The 21,404-nt window shown below is 27.8% G+C and overlaps 8 protein-coding genes and 1 non-coding gene across 9 annotated transcripts, besides 15 other annotated features; 5 read left to right on the top strand and 4 right to left on the bottom strand.

The window, feature by feature from the left end:
- Nucleotides 1-373: 373 nt before the first annotated feature.
- CMU_025450 (uncharacterized protein) lies at nt 374-4,276 on the top strand (the record flags this gene model as incomplete). The annotated part of the gene is made up of 1 exon (XM_002139852.1): nt 374-4,276. One exon carries the CDS (start codon nt 374-376, stop codon nt 4,274-4,276), a length of 3,903 nt encoding a protein of 1,300 aa, XP_002139888.1.
- Nucleotides 4,277-4,701: 425 nt separating this feature from the next.
- Nucleotides 4,702-4,747: a sequence feature (AT_rich).
- Nucleotides 4,748-5,631: 884 nt separating this feature from the next.
- On the top strand, nt 5,632-10,056 carry CMU_025460 (ubiquitin carboxyl-terminal hydrolase family protein; the record flags this gene model as incomplete). The annotated part of the gene is made up of 1 exon (XM_002139853.1): nt 5,632-10,056. The coding sequence occupies one exon, from the start codon at nt 5,632-5,634 to the stop codon at nt 10,054-10,056; it is 4,425 nt and encodes a 1,474-aa protein (XP_002139889.1).
- A 304-nt stretch (nt 10,057-10,360) lies between these two features.
- Nucleotides 10,361-10,407: a sequence feature (AT_rich).
- A 315-nt stretch (nt 10,408-10,722) lies between these two features.
- Nucleotides 10,723-10,743: a sequence feature (AT_rich).
- Nucleotides 10,744-10,891: 148 nt separating this feature from the next.
- Nucleotides 10,892-11,731, bottom strand: CMU_025470 (uncharacterized protein; the record flags this gene model as incomplete). Its single annotated transcript, XM_002139854.1, has 1 exon — nt 10,892-11,731. The coding sequence occupies one exon, from the start codon at nt 11,729-11,731 to the stop codon at nt 10,892-10,894; it is 840 nt and encodes a 279-aa protein (XP_002139890.1).
- Nucleotides 11,732-12,108: 377 nt separating this feature from the next.
- Nucleotides 12,109-12,133: a microsatellite.
- Nucleotides 12,134-12,234: 101 nt separating this feature from the next.
- On the top strand, nt 12,235-13,275 carry CMU_025480 (zinc finger, C2H2 type domain-containing protein; the record flags this gene model as incomplete). Its single annotated transcript, XM_002139855.1, has 1 exon — nt 12,235-13,275. One exon carries the CDS (start codon nt 12,235-12,237, stop codon nt 13,273-13,275), a length of 1,041 nt encoding a protein of 346 aa, XP_002139891.1.
- Nucleotides 13,275-13,395: a sequence feature (AT_rich).
- A 327-nt stretch (nt 13,396-13,722) lies between these two features.
- Nucleotides 13,723-13,820: a sequence feature (AT_rich).
- Nucleotides 13,821-13,844: 24 nt separating this feature from the next.
- Nucleotides 13,845-13,901: a microsatellite.
- A 30-nt stretch (nt 13,902-13,931) lies between these two features.
- Nucleotides 13,932-14,006: a sequence feature (AT_rich).
- Nucleotides 14,007-14,064: 58 nt separating this feature from the next.
- CMU_025490 (peptidyl-prolyl cis-trans isomerase, cyclophilin-type family protein) lies at nt 14,065-14,631 on the bottom strand (the record flags this gene model as incomplete). Its single annotated transcript, XM_002139856.1, has 1 exon — nt 14,065-14,631. One exon carries the CDS (start codon nt 14,629-14,631, stop codon nt 14,065-14,067), a length of 567 nt encoding a protein of 188 aa, XP_002139892.1.
- A 160-nt stretch (nt 14,632-14,791) lies between these two features.
- Nucleotides 14,792-16,045, top strand: CMU_025500 (zinc finger, CCCH type domain-containing protein; the record flags this gene model as incomplete). The annotated part of the gene is made up of 1 exon (XM_002139857.1): nt 14,792-16,045. One exon carries the CDS (start codon nt 14,792-14,794, stop codon nt 16,043-16,045), a length of 1,254 nt encoding a protein of 417 aa, XP_002139893.1.
- Nucleotides 15,728-15,791: a microsatellite.
- Nucleotides 16,039-16,125: a sequence feature (AT_rich).
- Nucleotides 16,126-16,332: 207 nt separating this feature from the next.
- On the bottom strand, nt 16,333-16,406 carry CMU_025510. Its single transcript has one exon. It is a non-coding gene; the product is annotated as a tRNA-Lys (tRNA).
- Nucleotides 16,407-16,441: 35 nt separating this feature from the next.
- Nucleotides 16,442-16,471: a sequence feature (AT_rich).
- A 205-nt stretch (nt 16,472-16,676) lies between these two features.
- Nucleotides 16,677-17,549, top strand: CMU_025520 (uncharacterized protein; the record flags this gene model as incomplete). The annotated part of the gene is made up of 1 exon (XM_002139858.1): nt 16,677-17,549. The coding sequence occupies one exon, from the start codon at nt 16,677-16,679 to the stop codon at nt 17,547-17,549; it is 873 nt and encodes a 290-aa protein (XP_002139894.1).
- Nucleotides 16,739-16,770: a sequence feature (AT_rich).
- Nucleotides 17,550-17,610: 61 nt separating the features above from the next.
- Nucleotides 17,611-17,642: a sequence feature (AT_rich).
- Nucleotides 17,643-17,760: 118 nt separating this feature from the next.
- On the bottom strand, nt 17,761-21,186 carry CMU_025530 (uncharacterized protein; the record flags this gene model as incomplete). The annotated part of the gene is made up of 1 exon (XM_002139859.1): nt 17,761-21,186. The coding sequence occupies one exon, from the start codon at nt 21,184-21,186 to the stop codon at nt 17,761-17,763; it is 3,426 nt and encodes a 1,141-aa protein (XP_002139895.1).
- Nucleotides 18,048-18,071: a sequence feature (AT_rich).
- Nucleotides 20,385-20,407: a sequence feature (AT_rich).
- Nucleotides 21,187-21,404: the final 218 nt, after the last annotated feature.

A 21,404-nucleotide genomic window follows, 5' to 3' on the forward strand; every position in this document is an offset into this window, starting at 1 on the left:
ACTACTAATATTATTCAATAATACAGTGTATACTATAAAATCCCAAAAGAAAGAAGAGCACTAATTTAGAAATTAAAATACAAGAATATCCTTAAAATCTAAAATTTACTAATTTAAGCATACCTTAAGGATCTTGCTGTTAGCGGGTCTTAAAAAGGCCTCTATAAATTAAGGCGGGTTTTTGTACAGAAATATAAACCCCGGATATGCATAGCAGCTTTTGAGTAACTTTGCTGGCGAAAGGAAAAAAAAAAGAGAAGACCCCACTCAACATCTACTAGAGTTTCTTTTTTTTTATATAAGGAATTTGTATCTTATTTCTGTTTATACTGGAGATTTCCTGATGGTATATGTATGATCTTATATAGGATAAATGCTGAAAAAACTATTTGGACGAAGAGATGGGGCCGAAGAGGATGGAACAAAGCCTATAAAGGCAAATTTGGGCGAAGAAAATAAATTTTACTATAATAAGGAACTAAAAAGTTGGGTAGTGAAGGGGGAAGAACACTTAATAGAGAACAAAATGAAGTCCCCTCCTCCTCCTCCCAAACGTCCTACTACAACTGAGATTATGACTGAAAGAAAAAAAGACATAGATGCAATATACAACAATAAGGCTGTAAACACAAAGAAAAATTTATATGTACAAACTCCTGGATTGAATATAGCTAAGAAGACTTCTTCTGCTAATCTCTATAATGTAATTCCTAATTCAGGACTTCATGCAAGCTATATACCAAATGAAAAAGGTAACAATACGGGAGTTAACCAATATGGACTAATTCAAATTAAAAATACAGATATTAATAATTTATCTGAAGAGAACCCTGTTAGTAATGATTTTAGATTCAATCAAAATACTGAATTAGCTAAACACAATACAGAGATCAATGGTCATGAACAAGATACTTTAAATATTCAAGGTTCTTTAAGCCATAAATCTCCAAATATGAAGTGCATTGACAAGAGACAAGACGACTTAAATAATAAGCACTACTTTCAAGGTAGCCATATTTTAAATGAGGAGCAAAGTCGTCTAATGAAGACTTATCCCGATATTGATGCAAATAAGCCTAAAAATATTACTGGTTATATGGCCAATACTAATAAGACAAGCGATAAACTGTCAAGTAGTATTTTACTTCCTATAGGTAACCCTTCATCTAATATTCAAACACCTATTCAAACGTTTTCAAATATACCTCCATCTGTAAATCAAAATATGAACTCCTCTCCAATGATTATACCTTCTAGTCCCAACAAGTCCACTTCACTTAATGGACAGCTTACTCCGAATATTTTGATAAGAAATTCACCCTCTACTTCCCAAAACTTTAAACTAAATACTATCAACGATTTACCTGCAAAATATATCAACTCTCCAACTAATCAGCTCTCAACCCATTCATCTATAAATCCACCAACTTATTCATCAATTTGTTCACTAACATCTCATACTATTTCATCAAATGTTATTAATGTTCCTACTTATACTGGATATAACTATATAGAAAATGGGCATGCACCAAATATAATTAGCCGATTAGGGAAACTAGAGAACACACTGACAGAATCGTCAATAAATACATCATTTATGCAATCTTCTATGGAGAATAATAATTTTTCAGATGGTCAACAAAATATTAGGAAAGATATTAAATTTCAACAGCTGAAATCTCCTAAGGATGAAGATAGTATAAAAAATATTAATGTAGATATTGGATCTCAAATGGAATCTCCAGCTGAAAATTCAATAAAACAAAATGATTTAGAGGATATTGATAAGGAAAAAGTTGTACAAGAAGACCAAGTATTAGAATCTATCCAAAAGGTTTCTAGTGAACTAGTACACAACAAATTTGATTCAACTATCAGTAATTCAGAGAGCGATATGGAATTTTTGTCGTGTGCTAGAGTACTACGTCAAAGGCAAAGAGTAGCTGACAATTTTTTCACTATTAATGGAGATGTAAATGATGAAGTAGGAAGTAATCATAAGGAAGATGCTGAGTTTAAGATTAATTCAGTAGATCATGACATATTAGATTTGCTGTCAATATTTGGATTGAGAATTACTGAGGAATACGAGGTAATTGATATGGAAACAAATAAAATTAGAGATGATCATATACAGGAATTAAACGAATCATTAGATAATTCAGACTCAAATATAAACCTAAACAATACTTCCACTAGCTATGGTGATTCGATAACTTTGGAAGAACTATGTAAAAATATTAAACATGAAAAATTAGAACAAATAAGTTATTTCCTAAATTTAATATACAACAATATCCAAGAAAAATTTATACAATATGATTCAGCTACTGATACTATAAGTGGTATTGGTAATTTAACTAATGAAGTTTTTTCAGATATTTCGATTAGAATGAATACAATCTTAACAAATTGTGATATAATTGAGAGAGAGTATGTTAACACTAGGAAGATGTATGAAGCATTATCTAAGAAATATAACAATATATATAAACAATATGAAACTGATATATTAGATCTACGAAGAGAACTGGAGACTGAAAAAAGCCTTCATATTACAATCACACAAGAATATGAAGAAGCTTTGCAAAAGTTACAAAACGAGTTTGTAGTAAGAGAGACCTCTAGTAATGAATTACTACAACAATATTATAGTCATATTCAACATTTGCATCAACAGCTTGAGATCTTACAGAAAGAACTTTTGGAGGGAAGATCTCTTTTTGACCAAAAAAGTAATGAAACTGAGCTTCTGAAGACAGAGTTGAACAATAAGAATGATGAATTAGATAAGATATATAGAGAACTTGAACATTCAAGACAAGAACTAGCTAATGCTAATGATAATTTCAATAATTCTAATCAGGAGATGAGTCAATTAAAATTGGATGTAGAGAATTTAAGTGGGGAAATTGAGAAGTTGAACAAGCAACTAATATATTGTGAAGATGAAAAGAAAGAACTATTATCTGAATCTAAAGATTTGCAAGAGGTACTAAAAAAACAGATTGAGGTACTAAGCAATGAGCTACAAGAATCTAATAATTTAAGGGAATCACTTGAAAACTCCATTAAGTTTCTTAAGGAAGAGAGTGCTGGTATTAACATGGAATTAAATAACAAATATCAGGGACAAATAGCATTTATGGAGAAGTACAATGAGGAACTAGAGCAGCAAACAGTATTGCTCCAAGAAGACATAGACCACTTACGAAATAAACTATTATCAAGTGAAAGCAGCTTTAAGAAAATACAAGATGATAAGGCTGATCTTCAGAGTCGTTCTGATCAAATGACAGATTATATTAATCAATTGCAGGAAAGTGTGACTTCATTAAGAAGTCAAATAGATACTTTAAGTGGTCAATTAACAAATTCAATTGAAGAGAAAAATAAGACACTCGCATTGTATGAAAGTACAAAGCACTTCCTTGCGGATGTAGAGAAGGAAAATGACGAATATAAAAACAAGTTTCATGAATTAACTATTGAAAATGAAGCTAGAAATAATACTATTAATCAATTGGAGCATAAATTGAATGAAGTTATGGGTGAAAAGTGTAATTTGGAGACAAATATGAAGCAAATCTTAGAGAGGGAAACATTGAATGAACAAATTAATAAACAACTAGAGGAATATAGAGAATCTAAAAAATCTTTACAAAATAATAATAAAATTCTTTTTGAGCAAAATAAGCAATTGAAAGAGGATTACCAAATATTAACTAATGAACATCGACATTTAATTCAATTAAAAGATGATCATATTAGGGAAGTTTCTGAGCTGAATAACCAAATAGAGAGAGAAAAGGAAAGCAGAGAAACTTTAGAGGATGAATTAGTGAAGAATAAGCAACATACTGAATGGCTCCAAAGCGAATTACATAGATTAGATACTGAATGGCGTGATAGACAATCTATACTAGAAACAAATTATGAGACTTTGTATACCCAACTTATAGAAACTAATTATAAACTAAAATCTAAAGAAGAAGAGTTACAACAAAGTATTCAAGAATTAGATCGAATTATGAAGGAAAAACAAGTTGATAATGATTTTTGTAAAGAAGATATGAGCTTACTGAGGAGTGAAAATAATAAAATCAAAGAAGTTAATGAAGCTTTATATACTAAACTAGAGGCATTTTCTAAAGATATTGATTTTTTAAATAATCAACTAGAATGGATTAGAAGATATTCCCCTCAAGTATATGAAAGTATGATACAATATACAGATATTAAACAAGATAACAAAATATTTAATGATTCTCCTTAATATATATTACCAAATTTTTTAAAGTAGGGCCAAGTAGAAATTTAATATGAAAGTGTAAAAGTATAATTATTAATTTTATTAGTAATCCTACAATTAAAACCATGCAATACACATATCAAAACTAGTCTTCTAATTTTTACCTATTATAAATTCAATTTTTAAAGACTTTACTAACAGAAATATTACTTAGAATTAAATGTGAACTGTAATAAAAACTGATAAAGTTCACTTCTCTAATACATACACACCTAAAACTTATTAATATATTTATATTCGATCCACTCTAGATATGATTATAAAAATACACTATACTATATCCTTATAGTTCTAAATTTATTATAAATATCCTCAACAAATACTACCTTACTATCTTTTCTAAATGTAATTTAAAAGGAACTTCTTACTATTAACTCAATTTATAGTTCTATTAAAGTATATATTTAATATATTATCTAATAAAAGTAATTATTTCATTTCCCACAAATTCATGTATTCTATAGTATTATTTTATTCGTGTAAATTAAAATGAAATATTATTAAGTTACTAGCTTATATGCTACCAATTTGAGATTTAAAAGTGCTATTTTATGAGTAATAAAGTTAATAGAAAAAAAAAACAAGGTATATCATTAAAAACTAGAATAACTCCTTTTATTCCATATTTAATAGAGGTCTTAATTAGCAAGTGATCCTATAATACTTAAATATAAAGCACAGTCTATTTTTATAGATGTTAGCATTTTAAAGTAGTATAAAATATCTAATATTATCGAAATTCTGACCCTAGTAGTAAGAGAGACACAATAGTTGTAATATTCACTATTTATATGCATGCATACATGCATCTCAAAACATTATTCAAAATACATCACATTAAAGTCTTTGTAATTTCCACTTTACATTTATCAATAGAGTAGAATATTACCTTCTTATGTGAAAATAAAGACTAAATAAAGATAATTTTTAGAGTTTTGTAGCCAATAGAAGGTAGTTTCACAATAGAGGAAAGTAAAAAGGCTCAAATAAGAAACCAACAGATTTTTGTATAGAATAGTAAAATAGTAACGTCATGGCGGTAATACTATACAATGATTCGATCACCAGATCCACCTAGTGAGTAAATACCACTTGCGTACTGTCTCAGTATTAAGTTATCCTTGCCCCCCCCCCTACCCCTCGTCAAATCTACTATTAATAACAGCCAAATTTAGCTCCATTCCTCCTATATTAATGGGGGTACCTTAGGAAGTTTGTACAGGCTTTATTTGAATTAGTGCGGGGGAAGCTTGACAAAAACAGAGATTTTATACTATTAAATGGAAGGAAACTAAGATAAGTAAATTATTGTTCCGTAGATGCCAAGTAACCGTTTTATTGGTAAGCCACAAATGGGATCGACCATGAATGGTGGTTTAGGTATAGAGAAACAATATGATTATCTACATATTCCACAATGCTTGCCTAATGAACTGGAGTTTGTTGTGAGGGACTTTCGAAATAAAATAGTGAATATGATGAACAATGGTGATGGCAATAATAGGAATCGTTTGTACTCTCAAACACATAATTATAGGAACTTTAACTTTAGATTAATGATTTTACCTAAGGTGAAGTTGTCTCCAGGAGGATCTTTAGATGGTCATATATCTGCATATCTAGAGGCAGTTCCACTAGAAAATTGGCCAAGTAACTGGGTATGGATCAATACAAGATATACTGTTACTTTGGTAAACCAAAGGGACTACAGAAAATCTCACTTTATGAGTGATATATTTAATTTTAAGGGAGAGAATATCATTAAGAAGAACCCTGGGAAGAATTTAGAATTTGTCTCTGCAGGACCAGAAGCTGATAGAGGATGGAGTGAATATTTCAATTTGAAGACACTTTTAGACTCAAAAAGTGGTTTTATGGACCCAACAAGTGAAACTGTAGTATTCAGAGCTGGTGTATATCCTATCACATGTGAGCCAACATCATATGGTAAGGGTAATATGGATACTATAGGTACTGAAAGATCTGCTACTGGCTATGTTGGACTACGTAACCTAGGCGCTACTTGCTATATGAATTCTTTACTGCAATCTTTGTACCATATTGGTCACTTTAGGAAAGCAGTTTATGCTATTCCACTAGATGTTGAACAGTTAAGTGATCCATCAGATTCTAATGACTCAGCACAATCGCCTGAAGGCTCTAGTAGTAAAAGTAGCTATTCTTTTTCTCCTGAAGTTCAGAGCAACACAAATTCTCCCCCAAGTACTTCATCACCAGACATTCAATCTACGAATTTACCAGTAATGCTATTAGGAAATGCCTCATCAGATGCAATTGACTGGTCAAGTGAGGATGCTAGACATTTGTTAGATTTTGAATCAGATATGATAATGCTAAACGAAGGGATGACAAGTTTAGAAAGTATAGTATCAAATGTGAGCAACTCTGACAAACAATATAACAATAATTCTAATAAGAGTCTTACTAGAATTAGTTTGGCCCTACAAACTTTGTTTTATGAGTTACAAACGAGTAGTGATGCAGTAAGCTGTCGAGAACTTTTAAAGTCTTTTGGATGGGATGCTGCAGATGCCTTTACTCAACATGATGCACAAGAATTGAATAGATTACTATGTGATAGATTGGAGGAAGAAATGAAGAATACTAATGTGGATGGAACTATAAAGGCTCTTTTTGAAGGAGAGTATGAGAATTACATTGAATGTCTAGATGTAGATTGTACTTCCAAACGTACTGAGAATTTTTACGATCTCCAAGTAGATGTAAAAGGAGTAAATTCTTTAGAAGAGAGTTTAGAAAAATTTATTGAGGAAGAAATTTTAGATGGAGATAATCTTTATGAAGCTGAAGGATTTGGTAAACAAAGAGCTAAGAAGGGTGTTAGATTCCAGAGGTTTCCGCCAGTTATCCAATTTCATCTAAAACGGTTTCAATTTAATCTTCAAAGTATGGATATGGTCAAACTGAACGATTACTTTGCTTTCCCTGAAGTTTTGGATTTATCTAATTATATTCAGAGAGGTAATGAAGTGTCCAATAGAAATATAAGTAGTAAAGATAAGGATTTGTATGTATTACATACAGTTGTTATTCATCAAGGTGATGTTCATAGTGGACATTATTATGCTTATATAAGACCAAGACCTAACATGAACTGGCTTAGATTTGATGATGAAAAGGTCACAGTTGTTTCAGCAAGTACAGCTATGGAAGATAACTTTGGAGGATATGAATATGATGTTTGGGATTATTTAGGTAACCCAGATCGCGATATACCAAGAAGATCGAAGACTCATTCTGCTTACATATTAGTATATGTAAAAAGAGATTTGGTTAGCGAACTACTTAAAGAGCCCATACCAGAAGAGATTAATTCTGATTTAGTATTAAAGTGTAGAAGGGAGACTGAATTACTGAAAACTAGGAAAAAACTTCGTTATGATATTAATGAACATGTCCGAATACAATTAATATTTTCAATAAGTTACGATATATCTCACAATACAAGGTCGAAGTTATCTGGACTTCATAATACAGTTCATTCATTTCCTTGGAACTGTATCTTCAAATGTCCTAGAGACTTTCCTATTAATCAGTTACACTCTGAACTAGAAAAGAAATTTGTAAGGAGTAGGAAAAGTGGAAATAATCAGATAAACTCTAATCATACTGTTAATGATACAAATAACAATTTGGGGTCGTTCCTATTTCTTTTAGAAAACCATGATAATAGACAAAATGATGGGAATATTGGGGCATCATGCTTGTTATTTTCAACCTGTATCTCTTCTACAATAAATGGTTTGGGGAATAGGGGATACTTAAATCGTAATTTAAGTAGTGGGAATGTTGTATTATCTGACCTATGTCGTAGATACCATAGAGAAGGACTGTGGGATTCATCCTGTCCGACATTATATATGTGCTTATATACCCCACCTGAATATGATATAGTGGAAAATGGCATAACACTAGATGAATCTTACATGGAAGAAAGAGAAAAGATAGAGAATAAACTGAGAAGATTAGATGATGGTGGGTATCAAGTCCTATTAGTTCTAAGATATTTTGACATATTCTCCTCAGATATAAATGAGAGCTATATCCATGGCAGTTCAATTAACAATATTCATAATATAGGCATGATTATGGTATCTCAAAATACGAAGTTAAAGGATTTAAATGATTACATCTTTATGGAAATAAAGAGAGGTATATTATTAGGACGTATTCATGAAGTTCCACACATTACTGATGATGCAACTAAAGAATATAAATTTAGAATTTGTCAAGAAAAAATTGGAGATCAGGGGAGACTATTTCCTTTGTTAGACCCTCGTTATACTATTAATCAATTGCAACTTACAAATGGTTCCAGTTTGATATTTTCATGGAATCTTGAGGATTCTGTAATAAAATCTAAACGGGATGAACTGCAGTTATCATTACTAGAAATCCCTTCATTATCTTCTTCTTGGTTAGACCAGGATATAGTTACACAGAGTGACCAAGTCTCAGATCTTCATGATATTTCGCTGAAATTACCAGAATTCCCAGTTCTAGATTTCCATTATTGGTTTGAGAATCAACAAAATACCGTGGAGATTTCCATAAATATTTGGGATCCTTTAAATTTATCTTTACTCTTTGAAAATTGTCTTCAAAATGTGGGGACTTTTGATATGGAAGATAAATCACCAGTTTCATTATCTCTAAACAATACAGTTACAGGATCAAATTGTAAAATAAAAATTAAAGAGGTACATAACATTAAACTAGATCTAAGGTGGCCCATCTTAAAGACTTGGTTCTATATCTGTAAAGTTATTCATGTTGATCCAAGATGTTTAGCTATTGGACGTAGTGGTATATCATCTTCAGATACTGTTCTTTATTCAATTTATAAGCTATTAGCTGAGAATCAATATGTACAGACTGTTGGTCATCTTCTTCATCAATTATATCCCAATCATCACCATAGTAGGACCCATAACTTCTCACTTATTGGTATTGTTTTGTTGAATTGTACATTTTCACCTCTTGTAGACGAAAATAAACACATCTTTTGTATAGATTGTATGGATCAAAATCTCAATTTAAGGAGCCGCTACTTTGTGAATGCTAACTTATTTGATATTTTTGGAGATATTATTAAGGACATAGCATCTGGGAATTGTATAATTACACAAAGTGGTGAAGATATCAATAAAGTATTTGGATCTATTGATAATTTACGATTTTTTGAAGGCTCAAATAGCAGTAGTATGTTTAGTATATATCGTGAAAATGATAAAATTGCTAATATGCAGTCTGTTAGGAACCAACAAAATAATAGAAAAACAATATATCTAAGCTTTTTTACTGACACATTAAGGCTAGAATTGGATTATACTGATGAAGAGAGACGTCTACTTCAACAAGGAGATATATATAATGTATTAATTATCCAAGCTACGAAAGAAATGGATTCAGGTGGTTGTGCACTGTTAATTACAGCTCCTAGAAATAGTAAAGTAGTAGATATCAAGAATATTGTAAAGGACAAGCTACTATTAGATGAGAAAGTTATTTCTAGATGGAGATTCTATCGATATGAACAAAGAACAATGGAATTTATTAGAGATAATGAAATAATCACACCCAGAAATATTAGTTCTACAATGAACTTTTATGGATTTATGCCTCATGTTGTACTATTAGCTCAACATTTCCAATCAAATACTTTATTAAAGTCACATAATTCTAGACCACTAAGAATATAGAAATTGTAGATGTAAATAAAATTTATGAAATATCTTTACTAGCTGTATTTTGCAATAGTATTAAAAGTTTCATTCCTTACTAATATATTTTTGTTTTTCTTTAAGACTAAGGAACTATTACTTAAATATTTGTGAATAAAATATCAATATATTTTAATATTCATATGATTTTTCTTTTCCTACTTAAAGTAATGTTCATGGTTAGATTAAGAATAGGTACTTCTACTACAACTAATATTCTAACATAAATTTGACAAACTTCAATTATTTGGGAATATATACCATCTATATAGAGTGCTGTATCAATATAAAATTTTAAAATTTTACTTTACATATACTTAATATAATAAAGGAGAGTTTACAACTTTCCATAATATATTTAATTCAAAAAGTTTTAGAAGTACAAGTGAGTATTTATTGTCTAATTTGGGAACAGATGAATACAAGTAGTTCATGTGAATTTTAATGAGTAGCTGAACTAATGCTAATAATTCCTACCTATCCTTTTAGTATTACCTAACTAATAAACTGGATCTTTATAATAAAGATTTTATCAAACCGTTATTTTTAATATTCTAATTATTGTAACCATTATATTTTAAGATTTATGTTAAAGATTATTTAAAGTATTGTAAAAAAGGAGGGAAAATAAAGACCGACCAAAAGAAAAAAAAAAAAAATATTAAAGACTTTATAAACTTGTCGAATATTTCTTATATTGTACTTAATAAATTACTAAATCTTCCCATCACCATTGCAATATTCAAATATTTTTTCTTATATTCATCTTACTTAACTACCCATTTCTATTTAATTATATCAGTTATATTTATTTTTATTTGTTACTATAGTTAGAATCTGAGTTTATTATATGTTCAATTTGTTTAATTTTTTGTTTTATTGCCTTATATTCAATAAATTTTTCCTCTATTGGTAATAAATCCTTCTGGTACATTACTTTACGGTTATGAATTTTATAAAATCCTTTTTCATATTCTTCTAAGACACCTCGTAATTTACTCTTATACTTAATTAAGTTTTGAACTTTTATTTTAAGGTTTTCTTTTGAAATATTATTATTAGCTATTTCATGATTTAATGTTTCATTATTATCAGCAGTGATACTTATATTATCAAAGTGGTCACATGTAGCATCTATATCATTTTCAATATTTTTTTTATCTTCATCAGGCTTTTCAGATGTTTTGTTCAATTCTATATTATTCATTGCTTCAATAGATTGTTTTAGCTTTCTATAGTAGATATATAAAGGCCTTAATGACTCTTTATCATTTTTCTTTGGTAATTGGCCATACTTCTTTTGGTAAGTTATATCAAACTCTCTGAGTTGTTTCTTTACTTTTCTCTTTAGTTCAATTAATTCAGACTCACTAAGATGTGAAAAGTCATAATATTGAGGGTTCCTTGGTAAATTTAATAATGAAAGTGATCTCAATAGCCATTCCAAAGGATTTATTGAATTTTCCCCACCAATATTTGATGTAGGATTATTCTTTAGATTAGCTACTCCTACTTTTAATATCTGATATCGTTTTATAATCTTCAATGGACAACAATTCCCATCACTTTGTATATCAGCCACATTAAAGTTGTAAAAATTCTCATCATTTATATATTGAGTTACAATCTCTATTATTTCGTTTTCTTTGTCCATACTTTTCTTTTTTTTTTAGTTCTAAATAATGAAAACAGCTCGCACTGTGGGGCATACTCAACCAAAGTTATAGTAACATGGCTATTGACAGAAAAAAGTAGAGATTATAGAAATATAGCACAATTATTTGATTAATTACCAATGATATGATTACTTTTTCATTATAATATAAGTAAAACTCATATTTTATAAAATATGAAGAGTAAAAAAAGACATTATACTAAATACCTTTTAAGAAGTACATTTTAAGTAAAATAATAGAAAACAGAATGTATGATAAAATTCATTTATAGTTATTTACAATATTTCTAATATACTCCCCAAAATATGTATGAAATGAAATTTTATAGATTTACAAATCCCCAAGTTTTCAGTTTAAAAAAAAAGAAAAAGAAAAAAAAAGCGCCACTTTTATATGTGTATGAGCGCTAAGGCTTTTATTAATTGAATAAAGGTAAATATTTACAAATCCGAGTAAATAGCTAATACTCTATACCTAGAAAATGACCTCTTCAAACTGTACAGTTTGTCATTTTGCTTTAAATGGTTCAGTGGAACTCCGTGATCATTACAGAACTGAGTGGCATAGTTACAATTTAAAAAGAAAGCTAATTGGAAAGGGTCCTATAGATGAAAAGTCATTTCATAGAAAATTAGAATTACTGAAAAGTACAAAAACTACTATTGAAAAGGGTCACTCACATTTAAAACATAGAGATGATAAAAGAATTGAAAATTTTGAGAAGAAGACTGGAAATGATATTAATATGTTCATAAGGAACCAACCATTACCTTATCGTATTACATACTGTTACTTTGACAATACTGTACACGATAATCTAGAAAAATGTTTTATATATATGAGAAATAAGTATTCTTTTGTTATTCCAAATTTGGAATATTTAAATGATCCAGAAGGATTAGCTTTGTATTTGGGTGAGAAAGTATTTGAAGGGCATATGTGCTTATTTTGTGATAAAACATTTTCAACCTTATCAGCTGTTAGGGATCATATGATAAGTCTAGGCCATACAATGTTAGGTGATCATTTAGAAGAACAAAAAGAAGATATTGAAAGATTCTTTGATTTTTCAGAATCATACAAAGAATTATATATAAAACCTTCCAAAATAAAAACAATTGAAAATGATACAGATGAATGGGAAGATATTGAGAACTCAGATGACATATTAGTAGGTGATGTCTTAAGTGTATATAACTTAAAGAGTGCAGAAATAACAGAATTTGGTGATTTAAGATTACCAAATGGTAAAAAAGTTGTACATCGTAACCTAGCTTATGTATATAAACAAAGACTATTTAATTATGATAATTCAAGAACTAAACAACTCAAGATAGCACATAATGATGTATATAAATGCATGCAAACTTCTAAACTTGACCAAACCAAATATAGACTCCCAAAAAGTACAATTATTGAAACCACACAATATGGGAAATATATCCAATCTAAAGTTCTAAAATCTGGAATAAATAATAACAAGCTACAGAAATATTTTGTAAGACGTGATATAGTTTGGTGAAAATTTTATATTACTGAATATATTAATTATTTAAGTAGTAATAAACCTTATAATCAGTATATATTTAGAATTTTTATAGTATTTTAGCTTATATTTATCAATATATATAATTTTTAAAAACACATTAATGTACTTTTAACTAGTATAATTCTTTTTTTCATATGCATAATATCTATATTTATTAAGAACTTAATATATTGAAATATATATTACCTTAACCTTTAAACTAGATTAATTTGATGAAATAACAATTTAATAATCTAATAAAGTGATATTTTAATATTAAAAGTTGTACATATTTATTTGTTTAGATATATATATGTAATGTGAGTTTATGATTCACATTAATAATTTATTACCGAGATATAAATTACATAATATATTTAAAGCTGAAAATTATTCGGTAACTGTATTTTAGTACTTATGATTTTTACATAATTCACAAAGTATATAATAAAATTGTTTTATTTATTGATATCTAACATTATTTTTATAAATTTATACTTAATATATTTCATAATTAAAATAAATAATAATGTAATATTGCATATGAATAAAAATAATACTATATTTAATTTAACTCCTAATTTAATTTAATTAATTATAATTTAATATATATAATTTAAAATAGTTATTACTAATATTACAAATATCTCAATTATTAATAAAATTATTACAATTATATAAGCTTCAATTTTTAATCTTTCTATTAATTTATACTTTTTTATTTAGTGCTTATTCTACATATTTTATATAAATATTCCTTATCTATTTGCTTATAATTATACTCTATAATTGACCACATTGATAAATTACTATTGGAATTTTTGGTTTATTTAATGGAGGTATTACAGTTGCATTTTCAATTTTTTTTAAAGTAGCAAAAGATTCATTTCCAAGGAGTTGTCCAAATACAACATGCTTATTATCTAACCATTCACAAGAACTACAAGTAATAAAAAACTGACAACCATTTGTATTTGGTTTGCCATTATTAGCCATTGATATTAAACCTGCCTTTTCATGTTTAAGAATAAAATTTTCATCTGCAAAATAAGTCCCATATATAGAAATACTACCAGTACCATCATTATTAATAAAATCACCACCTTGTATTACAAAATCTTTAATAACACGATGAAACATACAATCCTTATATCCTATAGATTTCATATTATGTTTATATTCTCCTGTACAAAACTGCCTAAAATTTTCTGATGTTTTTGGAGCTAAGTCATTAAATAATTCAATTACCAATCTCCCTATATGATTTTTTGGCTCTGATAAACAGATATCTAAAAATACAACAGGATTTTCAGGATTTCTAAGAGGCCTATAATCAGGATTAAGAATCATACTATATTATTGTATTTTAGTTCAATTATTTTTATTCTTCCGCTATAATCTTTTATAGGCGCAACAGAACAATTGTACAATATTTGCTTATAGTAAAAATATCGCGATATAACATTAATTTCTATATGTTTAGATTATATAAGAACCCAATTTATTACTTATGAGTAACAGAAGGCCTTGCCAATTCTTTCTTAGAGGATCTTGTAGATTTGGAGATAAATGTAGGGATTATCATCCAAAGAGTAATTTATTTGGAGATAATAATGGAATAAACCAATCAAATACAAACACAACTCCTAATAATCCATTTATGTCAAGTAATTCTGGTGGAAATATAACTAATAAAAATATTTTTGGGGGGAATATATTCAATGGAATATCTCCATTTTCTAACACAAATTCTACATTAACTTCTTCTCCATTTAATAATAGTAATACTTCTATATCAACAAATAAAACATCAACCTTAAATATATATATACAAACTTTGGAGTTAATTGGTATTGTAATAAAAAGTGGAGTTTGGCCATTTGGACCTATAGGATTATTAGGACAAGAACTTGTATTCAAAAGTATGTCATTAAATTTTGAAGAATTTAGATGGATATTTTATCAAATACCATCTAGTGATTGGCCATCTTTATATATGGAATCTTTGAAAAATCTTCAAAAATTATATACAGATTTTATTGAAGAAGGACGAAAAATTAATAAACTTCCTTTACAACATCAACTATATTCTCTTGATTTAGGATCATTTTCCCAAATTGGTAATTTATTTTCAAATAAATCTAATATAACAGATAATTCTAATAATGCATCTCTATTCTTGGGTAGTAATTCATATATATTCGGTCATTCATCAAATAATACAAATATTGTTACTAATAATAACCCATTTACATCTTCTACAAAATTTGGACTATCAAGTAATGATAGTAATAATATTAATCAACAATTTAAGAGCCCTTTTACTACAAGCTCGGCAACTAACTTTACTTCTCCCTTTAACTCTAGTATCAATAATACAAATAATATATTGACTAATCCAAATATAAACACAAGTCAATCAAATAATACACAACTTCAAGTATCAAGTAATAATAATAATATATTTAGTAATAATGGTATGAATAATAATACAAATATTTTTGGTAATACATTAAATTTACAAACAGGTCTTAATTTCGTTTCAAATTCTCCATTTAACAATAATTCTACATCTATTAATAATCCCTTTTCATCTTCAATACCTGTTTTATCTTTTAATAATAATAAAAATCACCAAGAAAATATAGACATAGAATATGGTCAAGTTCAATTAGAAGAGTGGGAGGAACAAGCCTTTAAAAATGATGCATTTGAAAAGGGTAAAATCCCAGAAAAAGTACCTCCCAAGAATTTCTGTATATAACTATTTTATATATAAATAATTAACTTAAATAATAAGGTTTAAATAAGCATATATATTGTTGTAATATATATAATTATTTAGTCAATATATCTATTGAAATAATTAAAGTAATTAGTACAACTAACAATTCTGAAATACTTTATATTATATATTCTAATTTTAGTTCAATAATAATTCATAAATATCTACTCTTTTTTCTTTGTATTGCATGCAGTAATCTGCTATATAATATAATATGGACTCCTTAAACGTAAAATTGTAAGTTACAAAAAGTACTGAAAAGAGCACGCCGCCACTGGGGATCGAACCCAGGACCACATGGTTAAGAGCCATGCGCTCTACCTAGCTGAGCTATAGCGGCTGTCAAGCAGAAGGGTGATATATGATATCTTTAAGATTTTTATTTTTTTTTTTTTATTATTATATGAGAGCGGTATACTAACGTTATTTCATTCTTAGTCAATTCAGAATATAATGATAATTTATACTTTGTAGATTTTACTGTTAATGGAGATTCGATAATTTGTTACCTGATATATTTAAAGGAAGATTCTTTAATTTAGTATTTTGTTTTAATTGTAAAGTATTTTAATATTATTACCTTAGTATATTTTTGTTATAAAATTAGGATATGTACCGAACTGGGAAATATAATATTGATTCTGATCAACATGTAGAGGAATCTTCATTATCTAATATTAATAAATTTAAATATAAGAATTTTAGAGATGAAATATATGAAAAAAAAGACAAATATGAAGTTGAGACATATATAGAAAATAATAATAAATCTGAGATCAAACTTGGTTTATGGGACTTTTGCCAATGTGATATTAATAGATGTAGTGGCCGCAAATTAATTCGTTTTGGATATGTTAGAAATCTTAGATGCAATAAAAAGTGGCCAGGAATAATATTAAGTCCCAGAGCAAAGAAGAAATTGTCATTGGGAGATTTACCTTTAGTAATAAAGAGTGGTATAGCAGCTATTGATTGCTCATGGAATAGAATTGAAGAATTACCACTTCGTAGGATTCACAATGGTAATGAAAGGCTACTTCCATTTCTTGTAGCTGCAAATTCAACACATTATGGTAGACCATATGAATTATCTTGTGCAGAAGCTCTCTCTGCTGCATTACATATCCTTGGTTTTCATAGGCAAGCATGTCATTTACTTGATATATTCAAGGGTGGATTACATTTCTTAGAAGTGAATGCTGAATTATTGGATTCATATGGAAACTATGGAAAAACATCCGTAGATATTATTGAACTAGAAAAAAAGTATATAGCTGATTGTTTAAAAGAAAAGAATGCTAGAAAAGATTATGATTTACCTGATTATGAAGATTATGAAGATTATGAAGATTATGAAGATTATGAAGATTATGAAGATTATGAAGATTATGAAGATTATGAAGATTATGAAGATTATGAAGATGAGGAAGATAATAAAGATGAAGAAGTACATGAAGAATATGAAGATAAAAGAGATTATTGAGTTTGAGATCTAATAGAGTAATAGAAGTTAAGAAGTAGCTAAAATGCTAAACATCTTGAAGATTTAATTAAAATATTTAATACAATATTTATAGTTGATCATAATATATACTACTTTTAATATACATCATTAATTCAACATTCTTCAGTGATATATATAAACTCACCTAAATCAAAATAAAAGTGATATTTCTCTTAACCCTCATTTTGAATTAAATATTGCTTAGTTGAGTTTCAACAAAACTTAAAATAGATGTTTTAAGTTTGTGTTTTTCAGCTATTTTAGATGTTATATTTTCAAATGTTACTAAAGGATAATTATACCATGAAGATAGATCACAACTTGATAGGTCTATTTCAATTAACTTGTCATCTTGACTATATATATCTTCTTTTAAATCTATATGTATTAAAGATTCCATCCAATATTCTCCAAGTTTTTCAATAAGCTCTTCATTAATAATTGTACCTCTTTGTACTAGAGAATTTGCATGATCTGTTTTATTTTTAATTTTATTATTATCACTATGTTCATAATTTACATAATGATTTATTTCAATAAAACATTCACTAGATAAATTATTGTAGTTAGAATTATCTAGTAAGTTACATTGATATTGATCATCTTGTATTAGATATTTTATTATACATCCAGGTTGTTTTAACCTTGAGCAACAGTTAGCTAATTTCCACTTATCTTTACATTTAGATCGAGTGTATTCCCAATAGTTTTTAGCCATTCTTTTTGATACAGGCAAAGATGGTAAGCATGTAATATGATTTGCAAGAGAGTTTAATATATCAATTGGTATTTGGTATACAGAATTTTCTTTATTTAAGCCTATTTCTGAATTTGTCTCTTGTATTTCCTTTTGTTCTAGTTCAGAAGTTAATAATAAATCTAATCCTTCATGTATACTATTTGATAATAGTTCTTCTAGTGTTATAGAATAGTCCATATGTTTAATTCCAACAATATCAAAAGGCCTTTCAACACTTATTTTATCCTCAAAGTTTTTGTTATCAAAATGATATGAATTGTCACTTTTATTAATTTCAAAGTATCTACAAGTACATAGTGGATATGGTTGATTCGTAGGTGATGGGATATGTAAAATATTTTCATCGTTTAGCCAAGGGTCATTTGGCATTGTATTAAACTCTCTCCTATAATCAAAACTATTAGTTACTGGTGGAATTCCTTTAATTTTTAAAGAATCTTGATAAGATAAATTATTATTTATCATATTGACACCTTTTTTAGGTGTAGAAAGTATTAATTCAAGTATTTGAAGACCATTATAAATATAGGAATTATAATATTTCCTTTTAGAAAACTGTTCATTTGCATTCTCTAACTCGGAATTATAACATTTCCTCAATGATTTTCGAGGTTTTACAATTCTAGGTAGATTATAATATAGGTTAATACATGATTTATTGTAATAGTTTATTTTCATTAATTCAAAGAAATTCTGATCAAGATATGCACAAAAATAAGATTTATTTAAAATAATAGATTGTATAGAGTTATATAACCATGAATTACTAAGTTCCAAATTTGGATTTGAATCGCTATTTTGTATTTTTAAAATAGAACAAGTTGTAAGTCTCCCACAAGTGTTTAACCCTAATATAATAAGAACATCCTTATAAATATTTGGTATATGATGCTTACTTGTACTAGGTGCCACAAAGAAATTCCCTTCATAACCATGTTGTTTATATTGTTGACAAACTCCAAAATTCACATTATATCCCAAGGTACATATACCTGTTAAACCATGAAATTTCTGTGCCAAAGCATTGTCATCTACTGAATTTCGTTCAAGAATAAAATCCATTATATCTAAGGAAGATTCAATTAACTGTGTATTTCTAGGTACATAATAATCCCTATCATTTTGTAAGGACCATATCCCTAAAGGAATTTTAATAATCTCCATTATTTTCAATATATATGGTTCATCTATATTGTGAATAGAAGGTTGAATAGATATTTTTGCATATATTGCATATGGATAAGATCCAAGGTATAAAATTAAGCCTTGATCCTGTTTAGTATTATTAGAATCAAATGAAAAATTAGAGATCATAGGAAATATTAGATTGCCAATATTCCCAGTAGTACCCTTGTTATCTGATATTTCAGTGTTATAATCATTTGGATTAATCTTGTATGCAATATTATTATTAATATCACTGTTTTCTTTCTGATTAGAAATAGGATAAACCCATTGAATAAAACGACATCTACTATTCACACTTTCTACAAGTGGAATAGAGAACTCAGCTAGTGGTATATTTGTATTCTGATTTGTATGTATAACTACCACTTTGCTTGATTTTACATCTACAGCTGCTAAAATATATGGATATATTGGATGTAAAGCTAAAGCTGTTATATTCGATAATGAAACATTTTTATTTCTCAAAGATTCAAGTCTAACAGTTCTATCAGATAGACTTACACTACTTTTAAATGTAGTACGAAGATTCTGATTCCAAGGATATAACATAGTTACACTGCAAATACTATGAGTACTGTTTGAACATATAGTATAAGATTCTGTACCATTTATAGTTTCATTATTTACACTAGTTTCATCATTATTCATTGTATAATATGATACAGTTTCACTATTTTCATTAATCCATCTCATTTCATCAATTGTGAAGTTATTGTTATTCATCCCTGAATTTTGTTGAAAAGACTCATTATTAGAGTTATCTCCACAAAATGTATCATTTATATTCCTTAAATAATCATCATCTTTATTACTTGTTCTATCTAATTGTATATTATCACTATATAATTCTTTATTATCTTTCGAGCAATTATATAAATAAATATATTTTCCTCCAACAAAATAAACATCTGAATTATAACCATAGATAAGACACTGAAAAACTTCATCACTCTTCTTTGATTCAGAATCTTCTACAGTGTAAATATTAACACTATTTATGTATTCCAGAAAATTAAGTCTAATAATAACTCCATTAGATAAAAGTGCCGAAATCTCGCAAAAATCATAAGGACTAGCAACGATAGAATATATTGATTTTTGAGTATCTTTTGTTTTGAGATATTTTAAAAAGTTATCCACTGTTCCATTAAATACAATCTTATGCTTAACTAAAAAATTATCTAAATAAAGCTGAATTACACATAAATAAGTCATTGAACGGAGATAAATATATATCCCAAAAGATGAAGGAAAGTTAAAATCACTACTAGATTGCACAGCAATATCATAAATTGGAGTTTCAAATATTTCACTAATATAAGCAATTCTTTTCAGTGACAAACCAATATTACTACATGAATCTTCTGAATCCTCAAACTTATTCTCAAATGTTAAAATCTCTATATTATTTTCATTTATTCCACATCTCAATATTAATATAGGTTCATTATATCCAATACACTTCCCATTACAAAATTTCATACAACACTCAGTTTCAGAATCTAAAATACGTCTAGAATATACATTATAATATAAGTGAGAGGATCTGTATGAACTATTTACTGGAAGTATTGTATTTGTTAATAATGTTGAGATATTAGGTCCAGAATTCCTCCAAACAATTTCTGAACTTTTAGGTGGCCATACATATAGCTCTTTAATCCTCATTGAATTATAATTATTACACATGATAATTCTTGACGTAGTAAATTTATTACTACTAAATTAGAAAAAAAAAATGAGAATTTATCTAATTAACAAAATTATGAATACATATCAAGATATTAAAATAAGAGGATTCTTTACTTTTCACTTATATATAAGCAGACACTATCCTCTATTACAAGTCCTGTAATTACGAGATTAGATATATCTACAACTATTTT

The sequence above is a fragment of the Cryptosporidium muris genome, genomic scaffold (genome assembly GCF_000006515.1).
Source record: "Cryptosporidium muris RN66 scf_1106632353999 genomic scaffold, whole genome shotgun sequence".
Taxonomy (NCBI): domain Eukaryota; phylum Apicomplexa; class Conoidasida; order Eucoccidiorida; family Cryptosporidiidae; genus Cryptosporidium; species Cryptosporidium muris.